The sequence below is a fragment of the Salarias fasciatus genome, chromosome 19 (genome assembly GCF_902148845.1).
Source record: "Salarias fasciatus chromosome 19, fSalaFa1.1, whole genome shotgun sequence".
Lineage (NCBI taxonomy): Eukaryota > Metazoa > Chordata > Actinopteri > Blenniiformes > Blenniidae > Salarias > Salarias fasciatus.
In genome coordinates, this window is record NC_043763.1 from 13,638,722 (window position 1) to 13,658,471 (window position 19,750).

The 19,750-nt window shown below is 44.4% G+C and overlaps 2 protein-coding genes across 8 annotated transcripts; one reads left to right on the forward strand and one right to left on the reverse strand.

Moving 5' to 3' along the window:
* Positions 1-181: 181 nt before the first annotated feature.
* tmem30b (transmembrane protein 30B) lies at positions 182-3,785 on the reverse strand. Of its 2 annotated transcripts, none has more exons than XM_030116792.1 (8): positions 3,691-3,764; positions 3,172-3,370; positions 2,935-3,042; positions 2,742-2,849; positions 2,418-2,508; positions 2,202-2,339; positions 1,840-2,046; positions 182-910 (listed from the first exon to the last, which is right to left on the reverse strand). In XM_030116792.1, exons 2-8 carry the CDS (start codon positions 3,358-3,360, stop codon positions 732-734), a joined length of 1,020 nt encoding a protein of 339 aa, XP_029972652.1. In that variant the 5' UTR covers positions 3,361-3,370; positions 3,691-3,764; the 3' UTR covers positions 182-731. The 2 variants fall into 2 exon arrangements, with proteins under 2 accessions (XP_029972652.1, XP_029972651.1); XM_030116791.1 differs by having other exon boundaries at positions 184-910; positions 3,687-3,785.
* A 255-nt stretch (positions 3,786-4,040) lies between these two features.
* On the forward strand, positions 4,041-14,487 carry kdm1a (lysine (K)-specific demethylase 1a). Of its 6 annotated transcripts, none has more exons than XM_030117106.1 (22): positions 4,041-4,115; positions 4,798-4,834; positions 5,341-5,634; positions 5,935-6,103; positions 6,299-6,432; positions 6,530-6,608; positions 6,724-6,816; positions 6,987-7,093; positions 7,242-7,323; positions 7,446-7,546; positions 8,708-8,725; positions 9,180-9,322; positions 9,412-9,502; positions 9,628-9,762; positions 10,974-11,047; positions 11,567-11,678; positions 11,824-11,956; positions 12,033-12,220; positions 12,566-12,680; positions 12,819-12,946; positions 13,577-13,723; positions 13,808-14,487. In XM_030117106.1, the coding sequence occupies exons 2-22, from the start codon at positions 4,805-4,807 to the stop codon at positions 14,012-14,014; spliced, it is 2,580 nt and encodes an 859-aa protein (XP_029972966.1). In that variant the 5' UTR covers positions 4,041-4,115; positions 4,798-4,804; the 3' UTR covers positions 14,015-14,487. The 6 variants fall into 6 exon arrangements, with proteins under 6 accessions (XP_029972966.1, XP_029972961.1, XP_029972963.1 ...); XM_030117101.1 differs by having other exon boundaries at positions 4,048-4,115; positions 4,798-4,849; XM_030117103.1 differs by having other exon boundaries at positions 4,048-4,115; positions 4,798-4,849; positions 5,938-6,103.
* Positions 14,488-19,750: the final 5,263 nt, after the last annotated feature.

The following is a 19,750-nucleotide window of genomic DNA, read 5'->3' on the forward strand; positions in this document are numbered from 1 at the left end:
AACCACAATATAAGACAACACAAGTTAAAATGAGGTTTCAATGACTTCCTAAATCTGAATTACTACATAACCCATAAAGATACTTCCACATGTGCATAATAGATAGAATACTAGAGCCTCCACAGAATTTAGCAAATGTCACTGACTCAAAATCGTACAGTCAAAATTAAAACCCTCCTTAGAGAAGACACGAAACATCATAGTATTTTGTTTTATCAATTTAATAAATATTAGCAAAAAAGTAAAACATCTGGTTCAGAGAATATTTGGTTAAAACCATTACAAGATTTTAGAAAACAGCAAAAGTGACATAGAAAAGACAGTCAATGAACCAGATCCCTGAGTTAAAGGAGCTTTTCACATTAGCTTTCACATCCCACACACATTGATTGTAATTTGTAAAATGGCTTTTCATTTCATCTATGGCTTAAATCAGTAACAAGACCTAACCTGAGAATGCAGCTTATCTTTTAATAATGGAGGAACCTATTAAAAAAAATAAAAGATATGAGAGTTTAGCCTCATTTCATAAATGTGCCCTTGGACAACAAGTAACTCAAGTATTCACAAAGCTTTTCTAAAAGAAGGTATCTTAATTTCAGATTAAAATAAGATTCACTAGTGGGCTCTAGTCTTATGCATCAGCATCACGTTGTGTATCAAACAATCTAACAAAAGGGGCAATAACTTTCTGATAAAACTGCTGTAATCCACAGTCAATGACCAGCTTCTCAATCCTCATCAGGGAACTTGAATTTAGCGTAGACGATGAGCATGACGATGGACATAACCACACACAATGAACCAATCACAAGGTAAGCGATGCCCAGGAACTCATTCTTTCCTCCCATCCAAGACACGTTGCTGAAGACCACCGTTTTTCTCCCATCAAATTTCAGAACAGGATAGTCTGGGATACAAGCGTTAAGGACATGCACATGAACATAACACATACAGAAACTACTGGAAAACAACAAAAATATTGACTTCAATGTTATACTTCAGTGAAGCTTACACATAAAATAAAAATATGTTAATTTTTGTATTTATCTCAAACTGCAGATGATAATGCAGCCTGTTCATATATACAGTATTGAAATAACCTAACACAGGCATGTACCAGACTAATAATACAATAGCAGGCTTTAATAAAGCAGGAATAACATCTATCTGAATCATTATAACATATAAATAGAGTAAGGTGAAGAAGATGCCTTCATGCAAAAAGCAGGCACTCTTTAGAACACTTGCATGAGTAGACAGCAGAACCTTTCTTATTTCCCTAGCTTGTTTACCTATGTGAGAAAATTTGAATGTTATCATTTTCATGTCAAGTAACTCCTGAGTCACTGCGCTCATTCTTCCAGGTTGAAAACAGAACCACACCCAACCAGAAAAACAAGCTGAGGCTACATTGTGTTGAGGTTGTAACATAAAACAGAGCTTGAAGGCATTCCTCCGACCAACTGAAATGAAACTTTTGAAATACTGACACTATTTATCCACACTAAATCCAAAGTTCATCATGCACATACGCGCTTTGAATAACAAAGGCAGCCACTCTTACACAAGACAAATAAATTGTACATATACAAGTGCATGGTTTAATGCCTAAATAATTGCTGATGTGTATTTTTTAATCTGAATTTCACAAATTTAACTTTGACAACAAAATATTTTATGTTTGGGTTCCATCAATGTTATTGAGTTATAGTTCTGATACAGGTTTAAAGTGTGTCTATTCTCTATAACTTGGGACGTGAAATCTTAACTGATGACTTGCAAACTTCACCTTTAAGCTCCAGCATGACAACTGGATGCAACACTGAATAAGGATACTGTAGGAAATTTCCAGTGTGTAATTTCCAGCCGGGAGACCCTCTGAATAATCCCCCTCCGTGATTCGTCGATAAAGCTTCCTGAAATTCGGCAGGGCTGCCCTCCTCATCCACACCAGGAAGTCCTGGTTGATGAAGCCGTTATTAGCAGGGTCAGTTGTGTCCAACTCGTAGGCAGGTCTGGGCCAGTTCACAGGTTTCACAGTGCCTGCAAGTCATGAAAGCCAATATTTACATAAGATACTTCCGTTAAAACGCTTTGAAAGACCTTCAGCAGTGAGAACAAACCTCTCTTAATAACAAAACACTTCCTTGAAGTCACTCCATGAAGAAATAACAACACTGTGTGAAACAAATCATTACCGTTGAAGGCATTCCTCAGAGGTGTGATAGAGGGGTTCCTGTATTTCACATTGTAGTCTGTCCACCAAGCAATCCCTTTCCCATCCAATGGCACCTCTTTCCTTGCACCATTGACAATCTGATACAGCTTGAAGGTGTCTTCAAAAAAAAAAAAAAAAAGAATGCTAAAAAACTACATCGAAGTTAAAGGAAGTTTACTTTAAATATCATACATACCATTGAACAAGCTGTTTGCTATTGATCCACATGGCACAATTGGTTTCCCACTACTATCAAACCGATAGGGAGCACATTCGACTGCAGGATCCTTAAAGAGATTGAAAAACAATATTGGCTTGAGCAGAACATGAAACATTTGTTTGGACAACAGATTAGTCTTGATATCACCAAAGCTGCACACAAGGGAATGTTAATCTATGAACAGTGGTCATATGCTCAAAAAGTTAGCACATTTGTTCTTAACTCAATGTAAAAGTAAGTTTATTATTACAGTTAAGTTCTTTTGTTGTTTTCCAGAAAAGTTAACTGTTGTAAACTCACTGTGAATTTATCCACATCTCCAGAAAGCTGCTTTGCATCTTTGGATGCCCCATAGTTTCTGTAGTTCTGAAAATAGTTTTTCAAGCCATAATAGAAAAACACAGGCCCCTGTAAAAGAGGAAAAACAATCAGGGGTCAGAGACAAGAAGCTGACATGCTACAAACCACAATGTGTGTGTGGCTGTGTGTGTACCTGAAACAGGACGTCAATAGAGAACGCCAGGTTGCATTTACAGTTGTTGACATCTGAGCTAGAGCACCTGAAGCAAGGTGATTCTGGCTCAACCCCAGTGTAGTCGATCTGTGTTGAAAACAGAAAATGTTATGAATTATTAATGGCTGCAACACCTTTCTGCAACCAGATATTCTGGACTTGAAAAGGCATAAACAGATGTAATATTTAAGTGTGAGTTCACCCTCACATTCATACCTCCAACACCTGGATGCTTCGAGAGGTGACAAAGAGGGCGACGCCAATGCCGATGAATGCCAGGCCAATCAGAACAAACATTGGGATTACAATCCCTGCAGAGAGTATCGGCTGCCATGCAGGAAGTCTTTGCTGGGTGAAGGCGGTGTTGTCGGGCCGGTTTTCCGACTCCGGTACTTCTTTCACCATTTTCCTTGATCTAATGAGGCAAATGTGAACATGATCCCACTAGTCTGTATTCAGCATAAACCATCGATTATTTTAAATTAGTTATCTAATGCAGCTACAGTTGAAAATACATTTTAAATAGCTTTGACTTTATTACTCCCATCTAAATACATCAAGCTGAAAGTGTCGCTCCTTGACAGCACAGTGTACAAATCTGGAAACACGATGCAAACAACACGCAAAACAGCGAAAACTGGACATTTTTAAACTCATGAGCTTACAAAGATAAACTAGACAACTGATACATAATTACAGGAATCACATATGAGTTTTTCAGTGTTACTTACGCACAGTTGGCCTACAAAGTGAGAAGATAAAGAGGCGAGGAATTCATCCGCATGTTTCCCTGAGCTCGGACGCGTCGAAGCAGCTCACCTTTACCTGGTTGGCCCCGCCCTTCTCCGCCTTGACGACATCAAAAATTGTGGAAACAGATGTAACTGTAAACTTAAAAAAAAAAAGGTTCCAGAGGGCGTTTGTTTCTTTTTGCGAAAAGCATTGATTCTGCTAATTGAAAACATATATATTAAAAAATATATAAAAAATCGGGTTATATATTAAGCCCCGCCTTCTTTTAGATTGACATGTTTTCGAACCAATCATTTCTCTTGCCAGCAGTGCGTAATGACGCTTTGCGTAACGTTAGCAGAGCAGCTCTGTGCTCGAGGACCTGCTGCGCTGCCGTCTTTGTGTTGACATCGCCGCGGCATTGAAAGGTATCATCAATATTTCCAATGTGCATCATTTGCTTCGATTTTGATTAGCAATCCTCATACGCGCGGGAATGCCTGCCTGTGTTCTGGGTATTATTAAATTGACAAAATACCCCTTTACAAGCAAAGCCGGCGTATCTGCTAATATGGTGCTAGGCTAGATCTCATTGTTAGCATGAGCTAACGTAGCACGACTCCATGTATTGATCATAAAATAAAGTTCCCCACTTGCGATGCTTACGACGAAGAGTCCGTTGCGGTGGTATCCAAGGGTTGCAGTCGTTTGATCTTGTGTAATATTTGCATGTTGCTAAAGGTGATGTCTCACGCGAGCTAAATGCATAGGCTATCATTGTGCCGCTAGCTTAATGTGCTAACACAGGTTGATTATAGAGACAATGGCTTTCACTTAAATTAATTATGGTTTCATTGTTAGAAAAAAATCAGATACGTTTTCGATCGATTTTGAGATGATTCAGTAAACCCATATGTTTGACCAAATATTCACCCTATGTTAGGTTTATTAGAAACGTCAAAGAGATGCATTATTCAATGTTTTGTTGATTTGCCGGTGGTCTGATCGATTGAGCAACAAATAGGTTTCAGCAAATATTTTGTCAAAGGTCGACGTTTTTCTTCCGTCGGTCCTGTTCGTAACCATATTTCTGATTGTGTCTTTATTTAGTGTTTGAATGGATATTACCAGGTGCCCGGAGAAATGGGTAAAACAAGACAAGGTTACTGTACCTTGAAGCCCTCATCTCATGAAACCATGACATTCATGCACAGTTAACATTGTTGCAATCATCCAGTTAGAAAGAAATGTGGCAGACAACACTTCAGCCTGTTGTAAAGGAGCAGTCTTTGTTTTATACTTCAACATTTCAGTCAGACTTTTAAGTGTAATGCATTTCATTCGAGTTAGAATGGGCATGTTCTGTTTGGCTGCTGTTGTTTTTATGTTGTAAACTATTCTTTGGCTTATATTTTTGTTTCATTTTCTCAATTTTTCTTTAACAAGGTGTGGAGCTGAGGACAGACATGTTTTTCATTTTTTGTAGTGTTTAAACCCACACGTCATCATATTCATTTAATTAGTAAATTCCTCAAATAGTTAATACTGTGTTGAACATTTAAACTTCATACATTCTCACACAAAGTTTGTATATTTCTAGTATCTGAGATAATTGAAAATGTCATCTCATGTCTGTTCCATTTTATTTTCCAGGAGAGGCCTCCGACTTCCTCCATAATGCTGTCCAGTAAAAAGTCCGATGCGGGCTCTTCCTCCTCCTCCTCTTCATCGTCTATTGGAGCAGCGGGAGGGGAAAGAGCCCCAGGTCCTGATGCCCAGACCGGCACCTCAGCGTCGGCTGCAGGAGCTCTGGATTCTAAGAAGAAAGAGAGGTCTTCCCCCAGCGGGGAACCTGGCGGTGCCCCCCTGCCTCATCCGTCAGGCCCTGGGGGGATGGACCAGGACTCGGCTGAAGTTCGCAGAACTAGTCGGCGGAAGCGAGCAAAAGTAAACATTTTAGATGTCTGCACGCTTCGGCGGCAATGATTTGGCTAGAAAACAGGTGGCCGTACACGGAGGTGGCAGATTCATTATATTCAAATACACTGCCTATAATTTACACGTTTGTTCCTTCTTCAGGGGATTTGCATCTCATCGTAAGCTTCACGTTTCTTTCTCTCTGTGCTTCACTAAGTGTTCAAGGATATTTCGATAGTTCATAGTGATATTTCTGTAGGAGAAATGTAAATAAGCGATTGCTGTATATGAATGTCGGTTTTAATGATGCTTTTATTGTGCCTACCGTTGCAGGTGGAGTACCGCGAGATGGACGAAAGCCTCGCCAATCTATCGGAAGACGAGTACTACTCTGAGGAGGAGAGGAACGCCAAGGCGGAAAAGGAAAGGAAGCAGGTCATTCCTCCTCCGGCTCCACCTGTAGAAGAGGAGAACGACAGTGAACCAGAGGAACCATCTGGTGAGTGTAGCGTCTGAGGAACACAGCCCAAGCGCACACTCCTATTTATTTGCAGAAAGTTGAATCATGGATGCACAAAAGCACTTTTCTAAATCGCCTGCTTTTTTTTTTAACCTTTTAGAATGAGATCTGTGTTTTTTGTATTTACGTTTCTGTTTTCATCTCTAATGGGATTGTGTAACGTATTAATTGCAGGTGTGGAAGGAGCCGCTTTCCAGAGCCGGCTTCCTCACGACCGCATGACATCCCAGGAAGCCGCCTGCTTTCCTGACATCATCAGTGGACCCCAGCAGACCCAGAAGGTTTTCCTGTACATCCGAAACCGCACCGTATGTATCAAGATCATCACATCCCTTTTGGCTCTGAGACATAGGATTGCACTATACTTGTTTTTTTTAACTCTGTTTACTGTTAATTTTTCTGCAGCTCCAACTGTGGCTGGACAACCCGAAAATCCAGCTCACCTTCGAGGCCACAGCACAGCAGCTTGAAGCTCCATATAACAGTGAGACATTCAACTTTTGATCATTTTTTTTTCCATCGATTTATTTTCTGTCTTTCAATGAAGATTTTCATGATGCAGAACTTGAAATTCATGCTGATTTCTTTCCTGTTCTCAGGTGACGCCGTGTTGGTTCACAGGATACACAGCTACTTGGAGAGACATGGTCTCATTAACTTTGGCATCTACAAGAGGGTCAAGCCTTTACCCAGTGAGTTCATTACAGATGTGGAATAATACCAATCAGTAGTCACATTCACACAGTTTGCGCAGCCGTTGTATGTTACAGTAAACCAGTTTATGTTGTAACAGCTATAAAACGTTTGCTGACAGTGATCTTGGAGATGAAGACCTGTTTAATTCTTTTGCTTCTTGTTGCAGCAAAGAAAACCGGCAAAGTAATAGTGATCGGTGGAGGCGTGTCCGGCCTCGCTGCAGCCAGGCAGCTGCAGAGTTTTGGGATGGATGTTACAGTACTGGAAGCCAGGGTAAACTTTCTTTGATTTCTTAGGAATTATTGCTTTTCATATGCACCGTGGGATTAGTTCTTCTTTATACTTTTTGTTGATACCTTCTGTAGTATCCATCCGTTGGGATTATGATTGAGTTCTTTTTGCCCTTCGTCTTTTCCTGCAGGATCGCGTTGGTGGCAGAGTGGCTACTTTCAGGAAAGGGAACTACGTTGCTGATCTGGGAGCCATGGTTGTTACAGGACTGGGTAAGACTGAGGTTTTTTTTTTTTTTTTTTCAGTTCCCTCTATCAACCTGTAGAGGGCGATAGCTGTCTGTGTATGCTGTGCTGAGTTCTCCGGTTTTGTGTGTCTGTGTGTGTTTGATTAGGAGGGAATCCGATGGCGGTGGTCAGCAAGCAGGTGAACATGGAGCTGGCGAAGATCAAACAGAAATGTCCGCTCTATGAAGCCAATGGCCAAGCCGTGAGTGTAATGGATCCAACTTTTCTATAAAACTCAGATAGCTCTTGTCTGTTAACCTGCCATGATTGAACTCGTTCCTGGAAAGCTTCGTCATTGTTAATAGATTTCATCATCATTTTCTGTATTTATTTACACAAATCCGGATAATCTTGTGGAACTCCGGCGTTGCTTCAGTCTGATACAGGAGATATTTCTGTCAGTGGAGGCGTCCGTGTGATTCATTGTAGCCAGCTGATGTGTGATTCAGTCATAATGACACACCCATTAAACTTCCACAGTGCTGCTAAGAAAAGTATGTGAACTATCTGATTTATTAACTCGTCAAACTTCCACTATCTGCAGATGTTGCCTCGAGCTGCTTTCATTGATTTGAGTCCAGACCTCATTTTTTTCCCTGACTGATTTAGCTTTTGTGACGTTCTTAGTGTTCACAAACATTTTTTTTTCTCTACATTAGTTTGGATGTGTCATTATTATTGACTAGAACAATGCTGCAGTCTAAGTGTCAGTTAAACTGTTAAACTGACCATACTCTAAGGCATAAATTCAAGTTAATCCAATGCAGCCAGTTGCTTTTTACCATTCTGAAACCAGAACCTTGTGTTGTTTCCCTCCTTCAGCAGAAGATGTTTACTTACGCACAAGAGTTCCCCCCCCCGGCATCGCAGTGCTCTGTATCTGAATTCGTAACTGTTTTCCAAGTCTGTTGTTGTCCTCCCTCGGGCAGGAATGTGATTTCCACAAAAACACAGTAAATGGTGGATTTTTTTTCTCTTAAGTTCTTACCTTTGTGCTCCAACAGTTTGACTTCCCCTTGAAGCAGAGCGGGGAAAATGGATTTATCTCAAAGTCATTCTATTTGGGAATCAATAGCTTCTTTTTTCTCTCTCGATTAAATTATAGCAGCTTCAGCAGGATGTTTAGATTCCACTGAAGGGCTCTTCCACTTGAGGAGAGCCAGCAGGGCTCTTGAAGCAGCCTCATCATATGAAACTGGTTTCCTCTTCTGCAGGGACTAAAAGCAAATTAAATATACATGTTTGACTTTTGTGCAAACTAGTTTGAGGTTAAAATTATGCTCACTTAATATGTTCTTTCTCTCTCCCTCCCCCTCCCCCCTTGTCTTTTCAACCCCTCCCATGTTCACATTTTGGTGAACTACCACAGGGTGAACGGTGCACGAGTGTATGTATATGTTTATTTACATCATATATTTCTGATATTCCTTCATTTCAAGCCACTTTAAAACACGCCTTTCTCTTTCTTTCATCTTTATTCTGACTTTCATATTAAATTTTCATCTCCTGCAGTAGAAAATGACTTTCACAGTTCATGTTCATTCTACATTTTTGCATTTTCAGGTTTAGATTTGTAACAAACAAAGAAAGCTCATTTCAGCAGGAACAAAGAAGATGCCCTGAATGCCTTTAGTTTGAGGATGTGATTAAATATATGCTCCATCTTATCTCGATTATCCTCCAGCATGTTTGTCATGACTTGAATTGTTTCTGTTATTAATGTTTTACGACCGAGGAGAAAAGCTTTTCCTTCATCTCTTCTGTCCCCCACTCTTCCTCCTGCTGCCCTGTTTTCACCTGTTATGTCTCACACCGTGTTGTCCCACCATGTGTGTTTCCAGGTGCCAAAAGAAAAGGACGAGATGGTGGAGCAGGAGTTCAACCGGCTGCTGGAGGCCACCTCGTACCTCAGCCACCAACTGGACTTCAACTTCCTCAATAACAAGCCCGTGTCTCTGGGTCAGGCCCTGGAGGTGGTCATACAGTGAGTATCCTGCAAGAGCTCAAGATGCTGACGGATGTATCCTGCGCACAATCATCGTTCCTCTTAACTGGTCGTCCTCGTGCGCGCAGGCTGCAGGAGAAGCACGTAAAAGACGAGCAGATAGAACACTGGAAAAAGATCGTCAAGACTCAGGAAGACCTCCGGGATCTTCTCAACAAGGTGAACACGAGCAGCTGGAATTCACTTCGCAAAGCCAGGCTGCCGAGATCAATAAAGATAAACACTGGAATTGTTGGCATATTTCACGTTTGTTTTGTTTTTCCCTTCGGCCTCCCCGCTTTCAGATGGTGACTACAAAGGAGCGCGTGAAGGAGCTCCACCAGCAGTACAAAGAGGCGAGCGAAGTGAAGCCTCCCAGAGACATCACGGCCGAGTTCCTGGTGAAGAGCAAGCACCGCGACCTCACGGCCCTCTGCAAGGTAAAAAAAAAAAAAAAAAAAAAAAAAAAAAACACGACCCGCGACAGATCAGTGCCGCATGACAACGTTTCCTGCGCCTTCTGATTTTCAAGCTGCAGGAGATTAAAACCTATAAACCCGAGCAGCTGAGTTCAAAAGCTCGGAGCATCAGATTTCATCAGTAGGTCAGGAGGTTGACCGCCACGTTCCGCAGATAGGAAACATTGCATCTGTGCATCAGGGATCAAAAAGAGTCACTGGTAACTATTATAATTCTGCAGAAGGCCCGGCATGTCTTGGGGATATTTCATGGAGTACCGGGTCAGCGCCGATGCCTCGCAGAATCTCAGTGGCGTGCCGTCTAAGTAAACCAGACAGCCTGTGTTTAAGTGGTTTAATGCCCTGGTAGGATGTATTATTAGAGCAGACGCTGCTGCTTTATTTTTGGTGCAAATAAATCACCTCCACCGTCGGCCCGTGTGTGTTTTAGAGGGAGGTTGGAGTTGGTTTAAACACAGCTGGTATCTGAACTGGATTTGTCTGCAGCTCATCCGCTGTCTGACAAACCACTTCAAGGCTTTGTACCGCGCTCCGGCCGCCTTTAAGTCTGCAGATGTATGTACACACTTGGAGTTAGACGAAACAAGTATTTAAGTGATGTTTGTGTATGTGTGTGTGTGTGTGTGTGTGTCCATATGGGTTTTTTTTATGACTGCAACAAGATTGTAAAGCCAGTGAAGGAGGCTGGCTGTGTCAGTTCGTTTCTTCTTTGAAACGTGGCAAGAATACCATAAAATCTTAATTTTCCTCAGGTTAGCTCGTTCGCTCGGAGCGACGGTGTGTGTGTGTGTGTGTGTGTGTGTGTGTGTGTGTGTCTGAGGCTTCGCAGTAGGTGGCGTTACCAAACCGAGCCGTTGTTGCGGAGAACTGATGAACAGGTTGAGTCAGCCCTTCCTGTTAAAACTGCTTGTGTTTCCTACATGACCTGAAGCCTTCAGGGTGTGTACCTTCAATGCACGCACACACACGCAATGCCACACACTTTCACCCAGTGCAAGGCATCATCGCCTCACAGTCTGCTTCCAGTCGAACGCGAACCTTTATTGTGTGAATGAATAATGGCGCGTTAGTCATAATGAGATCCTGAGGTCAGAGGAAATATGTGTCTAAATGTGTGTGTTTATTCTGAGGTTTTCACTGAACAGAGCGTCCTTTCTTTTGCTGCTGTGTAGGAGTACGACGAGCTGGTGGAGATGCAGGTGAAGCTGGAGGAGAAGCTCCAGGAGCTGGAGGCCAATCCGCCCAGGTAACGTGTTCCTGCGAAGTTTCATCAGAGCCCGCTGCTCGCTCTGTTTGTGTTTAGCGCGTGGGAGTCCGGGCCAGAAGGAAGCAAACTCGCCTTCAGATTTTCTCAACTTACAGCTTATTTCTTGGGAAATTAGAAAAATAGAAATCAAAAAGGTCAACTTTGATTGACCTTTTTTCTACATTATCCTGTAGATTATCCTAATCAGTTTACAAGCAAGGTTCCTAGACTGGCGTGTGAAAGCATTATAATGAGGCTGAAGTCAAATTCATAATGATTATAAAAATTACCAGCTTGCCGGAGCCCCGGAGCCCTTGGTAACTCGTGTTTATCGGTGTTATGGCCTTCAGCGGGATACCTCGTCTATAGTTTTCATTTGATGTCATAGTTCAGACGTGGATTATGAAATCAGCAGGTGGTTTTGAGCTCAACCAGCCCGTGCATGTGCGAATCTTGTCTCCGGTGTGTGAAACAGGCGTCAGGAGATCTCACGTCTCTTTTCCTGCTCGTTTCCCACAGCGATGTTTACCTGTCATCCCGGGATCGGCAGATCCTGGACTGGCACTTCGCCAACTTGGAGTTTGCCAACGCCACGCCCCTCTCCACCCTCTCTCTAAAGCACTGGGATCAGGTATGCACATGAACGCGTCTCGAAAAGACACAAATGTTTGGATTTTGGGTTATCGTCAGATCTCCAGACCCTCAAGGCTCTTAGAATCTCACGTGCATCATGTATTTTAACTTAATGTGGTTACAAGTTATTCGTTTTTCTGCAGGATGATGACTTCGAGTTCACCGGCAGCCACCTGACTGTAAGAAATGGTTATTCGTGTGTTCCCGTGGCGCTGGCTGAGGGGCTGGACATCAAACTGAATACGGCGGTGCGGCAGGTCCGATACACGGCGTCTGGTAAGGACAAACAAGGAAAGAAAATAAAAACAAATCCAGCAGGAAACTTGGTCTGACAACCTTTCAATCTCTCCAGGCTGTGAGGTGATCGCCGTGAACACTCGCTCCACGACGCAGACCTTCATATACAAGTGCGACGCGGTGCTGTGCACGCTGCCCCTCGGCGTGCTGAAGCAGCAGCCGCCCGCCGTCCAGTTCGTCCCGCCGCTGCCGGAGTGGAAGACGTCGGCCATCCAGAGGATGGGCTTCGGCAACCTCAACAAGGTGAGAGGTTGGAAAAAGGGCGGTCTGGTCGAGCCGATGATGGAGGGGGGGGCCTGTTGACCTGCAAACGAGAGATGCTTTTCCTCCAGCGTGCCGGTAATCTGATCGCAAAGCTCGTGACCCAGCAGCTGCAGCCTGTGCGGAGCACCGTCTGCCGCCGAGCAGCTCCCCTCCTGATGCTGCTGCAGCACAGACGATGCTGCATTATTATGCAACCTGCCAGTGGCGCCCTGCGTCCAGCAGAGGGAGCTCTACCACATACCTGCCGTTGAAAGTGACTGTGATGAAAATAAGTCTTGTAGCGGTTGTTGTGTGACTGTTGCTGCACTGTGTGTCTGTTTACAGGTGGTGCTGTGTTTCGACCGGGTGTTCTGGGATCCCAGCGTCAACCTGTTCGGTCACGTCGGCTCCACCACGGCGAGCCGGGGCGAGCTCTTCCTCTTCTGGAACCTCTACAAAGGTGAGACCGCCGACACCTCGCCTTTCAAACCAGTTTTCCGACGCCGCTCTGTCACCCGGGGTCAAGCACTTATGTAACAGGACGCCTGATTCGGCCACAGTGACCCGTTTTTTTTTTTTTTTTTTCCTCCGTTGCCAGCCCCGATCCTCCTGGCTCTGATGGCCGGCGAGGCCGCCGGCATCATGGAGAACATCAGCGACGACGTTATCGTCGGACGCTGCCTGGCCATCCTCAAGGGAATATTTGGGAGTAGCGCCGTGCCGCAGGTATGTTTGGTCTCTGGAACCGTAGTTTTTAAATCCTGAAACATGAAACACGCCACAAATCAAGTTGTCTGATTGCGTTTGATCCCATTTGTATCATTTTTATCTGGTCTCTTGATGTTGTGACAGGGTTGATAAAACATTTTCACTCCATCCTGACATTTTTGCTCGCTGTTGCCACTTTAAACCTCATTCCACATGAAAACGTGTTTTCACATCATTTGCCGCGGCACGCAACTTTTTGTCCAATTACTTCTTTAAAAAGGTTTTGTGATTTTACATAATTGCAGAAGTAGATTATATCTTTCAAGCTCTGCTATTACAGTTGTCTCTGGTTCTTTCCAAAACTCTAAAGCGGAATGTCTAAATTCATTCCTGAATTGACCCCATAACCAGCGCAGCTTTTTACACAAGCGGAGCCGCATGTGAAAGCACTCCCGAGCCGACTCCCATCCAAACCACCCGTCATTATAAATCATTTGCTTATGGTTTCAAATGGGATCAAATCACAGGCGTGCGGGCCAGCGTTGGCGCGTTTTCCCCGTCCAGCTGTTTACAGGTCCCTCTAATATCATCATGGAAAACTCCTAAAAAAAAAAAAAAACTATGCGTTGTTGTTTGTCGCCATGGCAGCCGAAGGAAACTGTGGTCACCCGCTGGCGCGCCGACCCGTGGGCGAGGGGCTCGTACTCGTACGTGGCGGCAGGCTCCTCGGGGAACGACTACGACCTCATGGCGCAGCCCATCACGCCGGGCCCGGCCATACCGGGAGCCTCTCAGGTGAGCGCGTGTGAAAGACGCACATACGTCGAGGCGACAGTGACTCGCCAACCGCTGCATCTCGATGTTTTTCTCCCCCCGCAGCCCGTGCCTCGTCTCTTCTTCGCCGGCGAACACACCATCAGGAACTACCCCGCCACCGTCCACGGCGCGCTGCTCAGCGGCCTCCGCGAGGCCGGGCGCATCGCCGACCAGTTCCTGGGCGCCATGTACACGCTGCCCCGGCAGGCCACGCCCACGGCCGCCGCCACCACCAACCCGCAGCAGGCCCAGCCCACCGCCAGCGTCTGAACCACAGCGACCCACCACAGCAGCGGGAGTCCCACAAACTACATGAACTTCTTGCCTTCGGACTGAACTTGCAGCTGTAGATGGAAATTGGAACCGAGGTTGTTTCACTGGAACGCTTTAGGCCTTCGGACTTAGTTGGGGACGCAACTTCCTACGGAGACTCGGCCGCCATCAGACTTATCATGTCCTGTCGTAATGATCCATATTGATGAGTGTGTGATCTCTCAAGCTCTAGGAATGAAGTGCTGATGGCATACTTTTCTCAATATACACCAGATATCACATGTGGCAGCTGACCGACCCGATAGCAGTTTAAATCCTCTCAGACCGCCGCTTTCCCGATGAAATCTCCAGAGGTCTTGTCTCGTTTGTCTTAAAGGGTAAAGTATTGCTATTTTCAGTAGCCGTATGCCTTTTACTTCTTCTTTCTGTCAATTAGATTGCGGAGTGTATTGAAAAACAGCTGGAAAGCTTAATATGAACTTGTGAAGTTTATCTTTTGTTGCCATGGCAGGTTAATTATTTTATGTTTGCTTGGTTTTTTTTATATATGTATATTGTCATATGTTTTGTTATTAAAAGAAAACAAAAGCAAAAAACAAAAGTCAGTGTTTCTTAATAATAAAGAAGGATGACATGATCAATATGAACGGGCACAATCCCAAAATCAGAGAATCTGTAGTTTCCCTGCATGCATGCGTCCGCAGTGACCCTCCGGTGACCCCCCCCACCGCCTCCCGCCGCTGCAGGTCTGGCTGCGTCCCTGGGACTGAGGGCCTGTTTGTGTGCACGTCTGAAAGGGAGCGATGAGGGTCCCTGGCAGCAGCTCCATATAGCGGGGGGATCTGATGAATGAGAGGGGAGATTAAAATGGTCAGCCATGAGCTGCGAGCTTTTCTCTGGAGCTCTGCTTCTCAGGGCTCCGCGCCGCCCTGTTTCCATGCTGCTCCTGAGCGTTACGGCGCCGTTTCCCCCCTCCGGGCTGCGGTTATTATTATCGTCAACCAAAGGAGATGCTTGATGTAACAGCTGTAATTTGAGCTGGGGGATTTGGATCGTACCACTCGGATATTTTCACCTCCCTGGTAAACCGTCGGCCCAGAGCACTGTATCACTGTTGAGGTTTTTTTTTTTTTTTTTTTTTTTTTTTTTCATAATTGCCTCAAGCCCACATCAGCCGATTGGCTGGTAGGGCAGACAGAGAAAGTGGGTGTCATTAAAGCCCTCTGGATGGGCGACCACAGCATGCCTGAGCACATCACGGCTCATTCAGAGGTGATGGAGGAATGTACCTTTTACCCAGGTACAAACCTCCCACATGCTGCTGCATGCTTTATTTATTTTATTTCATTTTTGAAAACATCATTATTTCAGATCAGGTGGGGATTACTGAAGTTATTTATAAAAATGGATGGAACTTTTAGTTCAGGCATAATAACACCAGATTTGATTAAAATGATATTAAAGTGTTTGAATGAATATAGAGGGTTAAAGTGGTCTCAAACAGAATCCAGATTGTTTTGCACATATGGACAGATATAGAAGGATTTGTTTCAGATCGCTACAACCCTGTGTGACCCTCAACGTGACACACACATCTTTTCGCAGAACACCAACTTGGTGAACCTGACTCGTAGCCTTCCTTCATCACCTGCCGCAAACAGTGAGCCCCTTTTCCTCAGCCTCCGTCCTGGACGTCATTTCTACGGTTGACTTCACAGCACTAATTCAGGTCAGACACCGGCGCCGGGGCTCAGGAGTACCAGGGTCCAAACAGGCACCAGTGTGTCACAGCACCTCATCTGAATGTAGGACGGATTATGCCCGGAACTATTTGTGTTTAGAGGGAAGGCAGAGCTCACCCCGGTCTGAAAGAGATAACACTGTGTGGAAGAAAAGAATGAATGAAAGCACATGTGGAGTAAAAGGTGCATTAGAGGTAATATTTACACAGCTAATAATCAAGTCAGCCATTATTCTAACAAGCATGTCTTTGGATTATGAGAAGGAAGCTGATTTTTGTTTCAGATGCCCTGTTCATTCTTGTAAACATTTGTTCCATTGTAAATTTAATGCTAAGAGAACTTCTTCCTCTCCTGAAATATCTGCAGCATCTTTATTTTCCAACCACTTCGAATCATCAGGATCATAGTTACGAATGTTTAACGCATGCAAAACTGAAACAAAAAAGTTAAAATTACATATTGGTCTAACCAATCTCAGCAGTTAAATGTACCCGATATGCAAAGCGGAACGCACTCAGGGACTTTCTTGCTCACTATATAACCACAACGTGCACAGATGTACATAAAACTCTTTATTTAGTTATCAGAGCTGGAAATATGCATATTTTTGAAGTGGAGTCCTGCTCATAAAATTCAAACAGCTGAGAGCAACATGCTGAGGCCTGCACTCTTAAGCTGTACGGAACTCTGAATCATGAGAAAAACCTGATTCACTCAGCAGCACGGCCGGTCTGTAAAAATAAGTGAGAATAGGAGCTTGTTATGCTTTGCTGAAAAGTTTGATGTATCAGCCCAGATTGCAGAGAGATTGGACGACTTGAAAGAAGGAAAAGAAACGCTGGCTTTCGCAAGGCGAGGCGTAGCTGCTTGAGAGGAGCATGTGTGTGCTGACTTTGCATTCCACAGCAGCGTGTGGTTTTCCTCTTTATACCTGACCAATTTGCCTCATTTGTCCGACTGCTTATTTTGCATACCGTCAGCTGCTGTTCCCTTCCTCCCCTATGTAGAAACCAGGGGACTGGAAACACACACACACACTGCTATGAAATCAAAATAGTGCTGAGCTTGTAACGCATAAAAGAGATTAACATAAATGGTTGTGTTTTCACACAGACACACACACAAACGGAGACATGTTACAAACAAGGTTGGTTTTTATTTTTATTGGAATACATATGGTCTGCTGTACAGTTGGCAGCTTTGAGAGACCTACATGCAGAGTGCGCCAGCCACAGTAAGGTTAAAACATGCACAATGGATTAAGACTAAAACCGCGGGGAAAAAAACAAAACAAAAAAACAAAAAAAAAATGGCCGCCCAACAGTCCACCTGACACTGCGTGATGAAAATCAATCAGAAAATTTTTAAACCGATTTCATTGCCTACACATTTGTGTTTGACACCTCTGTCTGTCAGTCTCCTTCTTCTGCACAAACATTTATCAACATATTTATATATTTATATATGTAGAAAAAAAAAAAAACTTGATTGTACAGGCCAGAAATTCTTGAATCTCTGGATGAATGCATGGTAGAGAGATTAGATCCAGTTTACATGTTGATTATTCCTGTAAGGTTATCCGTGTCCATTTTTTATATATATACACATAAGTGTGTGTGTGCCCGGAGCCTGCACGCTTCTCTCTTTGGCAGCGCTTTACAAACATACAGCACAGATGACGCACAAACCCTGAACTTAAGCGTGACGGAGACAGAGGTCGGGGCGCCGAGCGGTCCCCCGTTAACACGAGGGCGGCACATGGCGAAGCACTCAGCGCCGCAGAGTCGCTCTGACACACACATCTCTCATTCTTCAACGAATTCGCCGTATCTGCTGGACTCTTTCTGATCCGCTGTGTGTCGTCATGTTTCCAGGTCATGAGAGATGTCTTATGTTAAGCTAACAAAGCACAAAACACAGGAAGAAGAACTCTCCAGGAGTGTAATAGCAACGACGACGATACATTACCTAGCAAAAACAAAAAAAAAAAATATCATTTTTAAAATAAAGATGGACAAATACTTAATATATTTCAATAATAAGGCCCACTTTACAAAATTACAAGATCTTTCCTTAAATAAAATCTATCCAATATAGATTCCAAAATAAGACATCTTTTAACAAAGAAATAAAACATACATGAGCAGAAAATAAAACAAAAAAAAGAACAACCCTTAAATTGAATATTTCCCCTTTAGTTCAGTATCTTAGAGACAGGGTGTCCGTTGGGAGGGGGGGGGGGGGGACGACACTGGCACCGTCTCTCGCTGTAAACTGTAAATACTGTGGAATGATTTTGGCACAATGTAAGAAGGCCGAGACACGGGCGTAACAGGGTGCCTCAACACATCCGTTCAAACGGGACCCCTCCACGAGTGCAAGCCAATTCTCTCTAACTGGTGACATGAATTTATAAATACTCTAATTTGGCTGGTGCAAAAAAAAAAAAAAAAAAAAAAGGAAAAAATCCAAATACATATCTGACTGAAGTTACATTCAGCAAACAGCTACTGAAACCCAAACACAGTTCTGGGACACAATAAGAAAACTTTGACAAGTGGGGGCTAAGGAGGGGGGCGTTAGTCGTTTGAGGTCTTAAAGTTAAGTGCTGGTTAAGTGCAGATTACAACCTACGCCACCCAGTGACACCATGACCCCGGCTTCACAATGGAGGCCTTTGAGGATAAGGGCCCGCTCGCTGCCTCACAGCCATGTCTGCCTCCCCACTCCAATCTCCACCAAGTACATTCTAGTCTACTTAATAAAAAAAAAAAAAAAAGGGAAAACAAAACAACGGACTTGTCAATAACAGATGTTTATACATACAACCAGCAGAACTTGAGAGGATTTCTACTCCCTCTACGGCCGGGTGTCAGAGCAGGAACGCACAAGCAGCTATTTTACAGCGCCAGTGCTCTGATTCAGCACATGTTCTGCAAAAAAAACAAAAAAAAAACACATGAATCCGAGGAACAATCTCGCCCAGAAACACCCAGCTGGTTCTTTATAGCTCCACAAAAACCCTTAGAAGTCCCGAAACCTGTAAAGTCCTCGCCAGCATCCCTCATGACCAATCAGTACATTCCACCATGTCAACACTGTACGGAGTCGCGCCACTGGAAGCTCAGAGTATCACATGCTGGGAGCGCTCGTTTCGCACACAGCCACGACCGGTCTTCACCCCGGCACCCAGAGTCCAGATGGGTTTTCGTGGATGTTCAGCCGGGTTAGTGTGCATCGGGGCCTTGTAACGAAGAAAGCCTGCACGTATAGCGCGGGTTGGAGTTTCAACTTTGCCCTTTGAAAGGCCCTGCTGGCTTTGAACCAACGTCTCTTGGAGGGAAACCCTCCAGTGGTCATAAAAGGTACAGTTTCCGACAGCTGGGCTCTTCCCGGGACCCCTGACCGAGGGTCGTCTTTCCAGGAAGCAGAATGAATCAAAAGTAGGGAGGACTGAGGGGAGGCCAGAGGCTTCATGGTGTCGCTGCTGCAGGCATGGTGGAGTTCTGGGGGGGGGGGCGGTTGACAGAGGGCATTGGGGTTTCGGGTTTGCATCACTCAGTTGAAATATACAGTCATCCAGGCCCGTAGTGATGTCAGCCTGAAAGCAGAAATGAAAACGGCACCGGGCGAACACACGTGCTCGCATTTGATCCGACACCTTACTCAGCACATCCACTCACATGCGCAGCTTTAAATGACGGCTCGTGCTGACATATTAACGGCGACGCGGCCAGAAGGAGGCCACGTGCGCCCCTGGCAGTGCGGCTGCACATCCAACACCCACGCATGTTTTAATTATCCACAGAGTGGACGTCTCTGCCAGGCTATCCGTTATCCCCCTTCCCCATATTTAGAAGCCCTGAGTCAAGATGTGGAGACCGGATTAGACGCAGCCCTGACCTCTGACCTTTCAGCTACCCAGGGAGCTGCCTATCACTGCCTGGTGACAAGCCTCTGGCCTTCAATAAAACAACTCTCTCTGAACCAG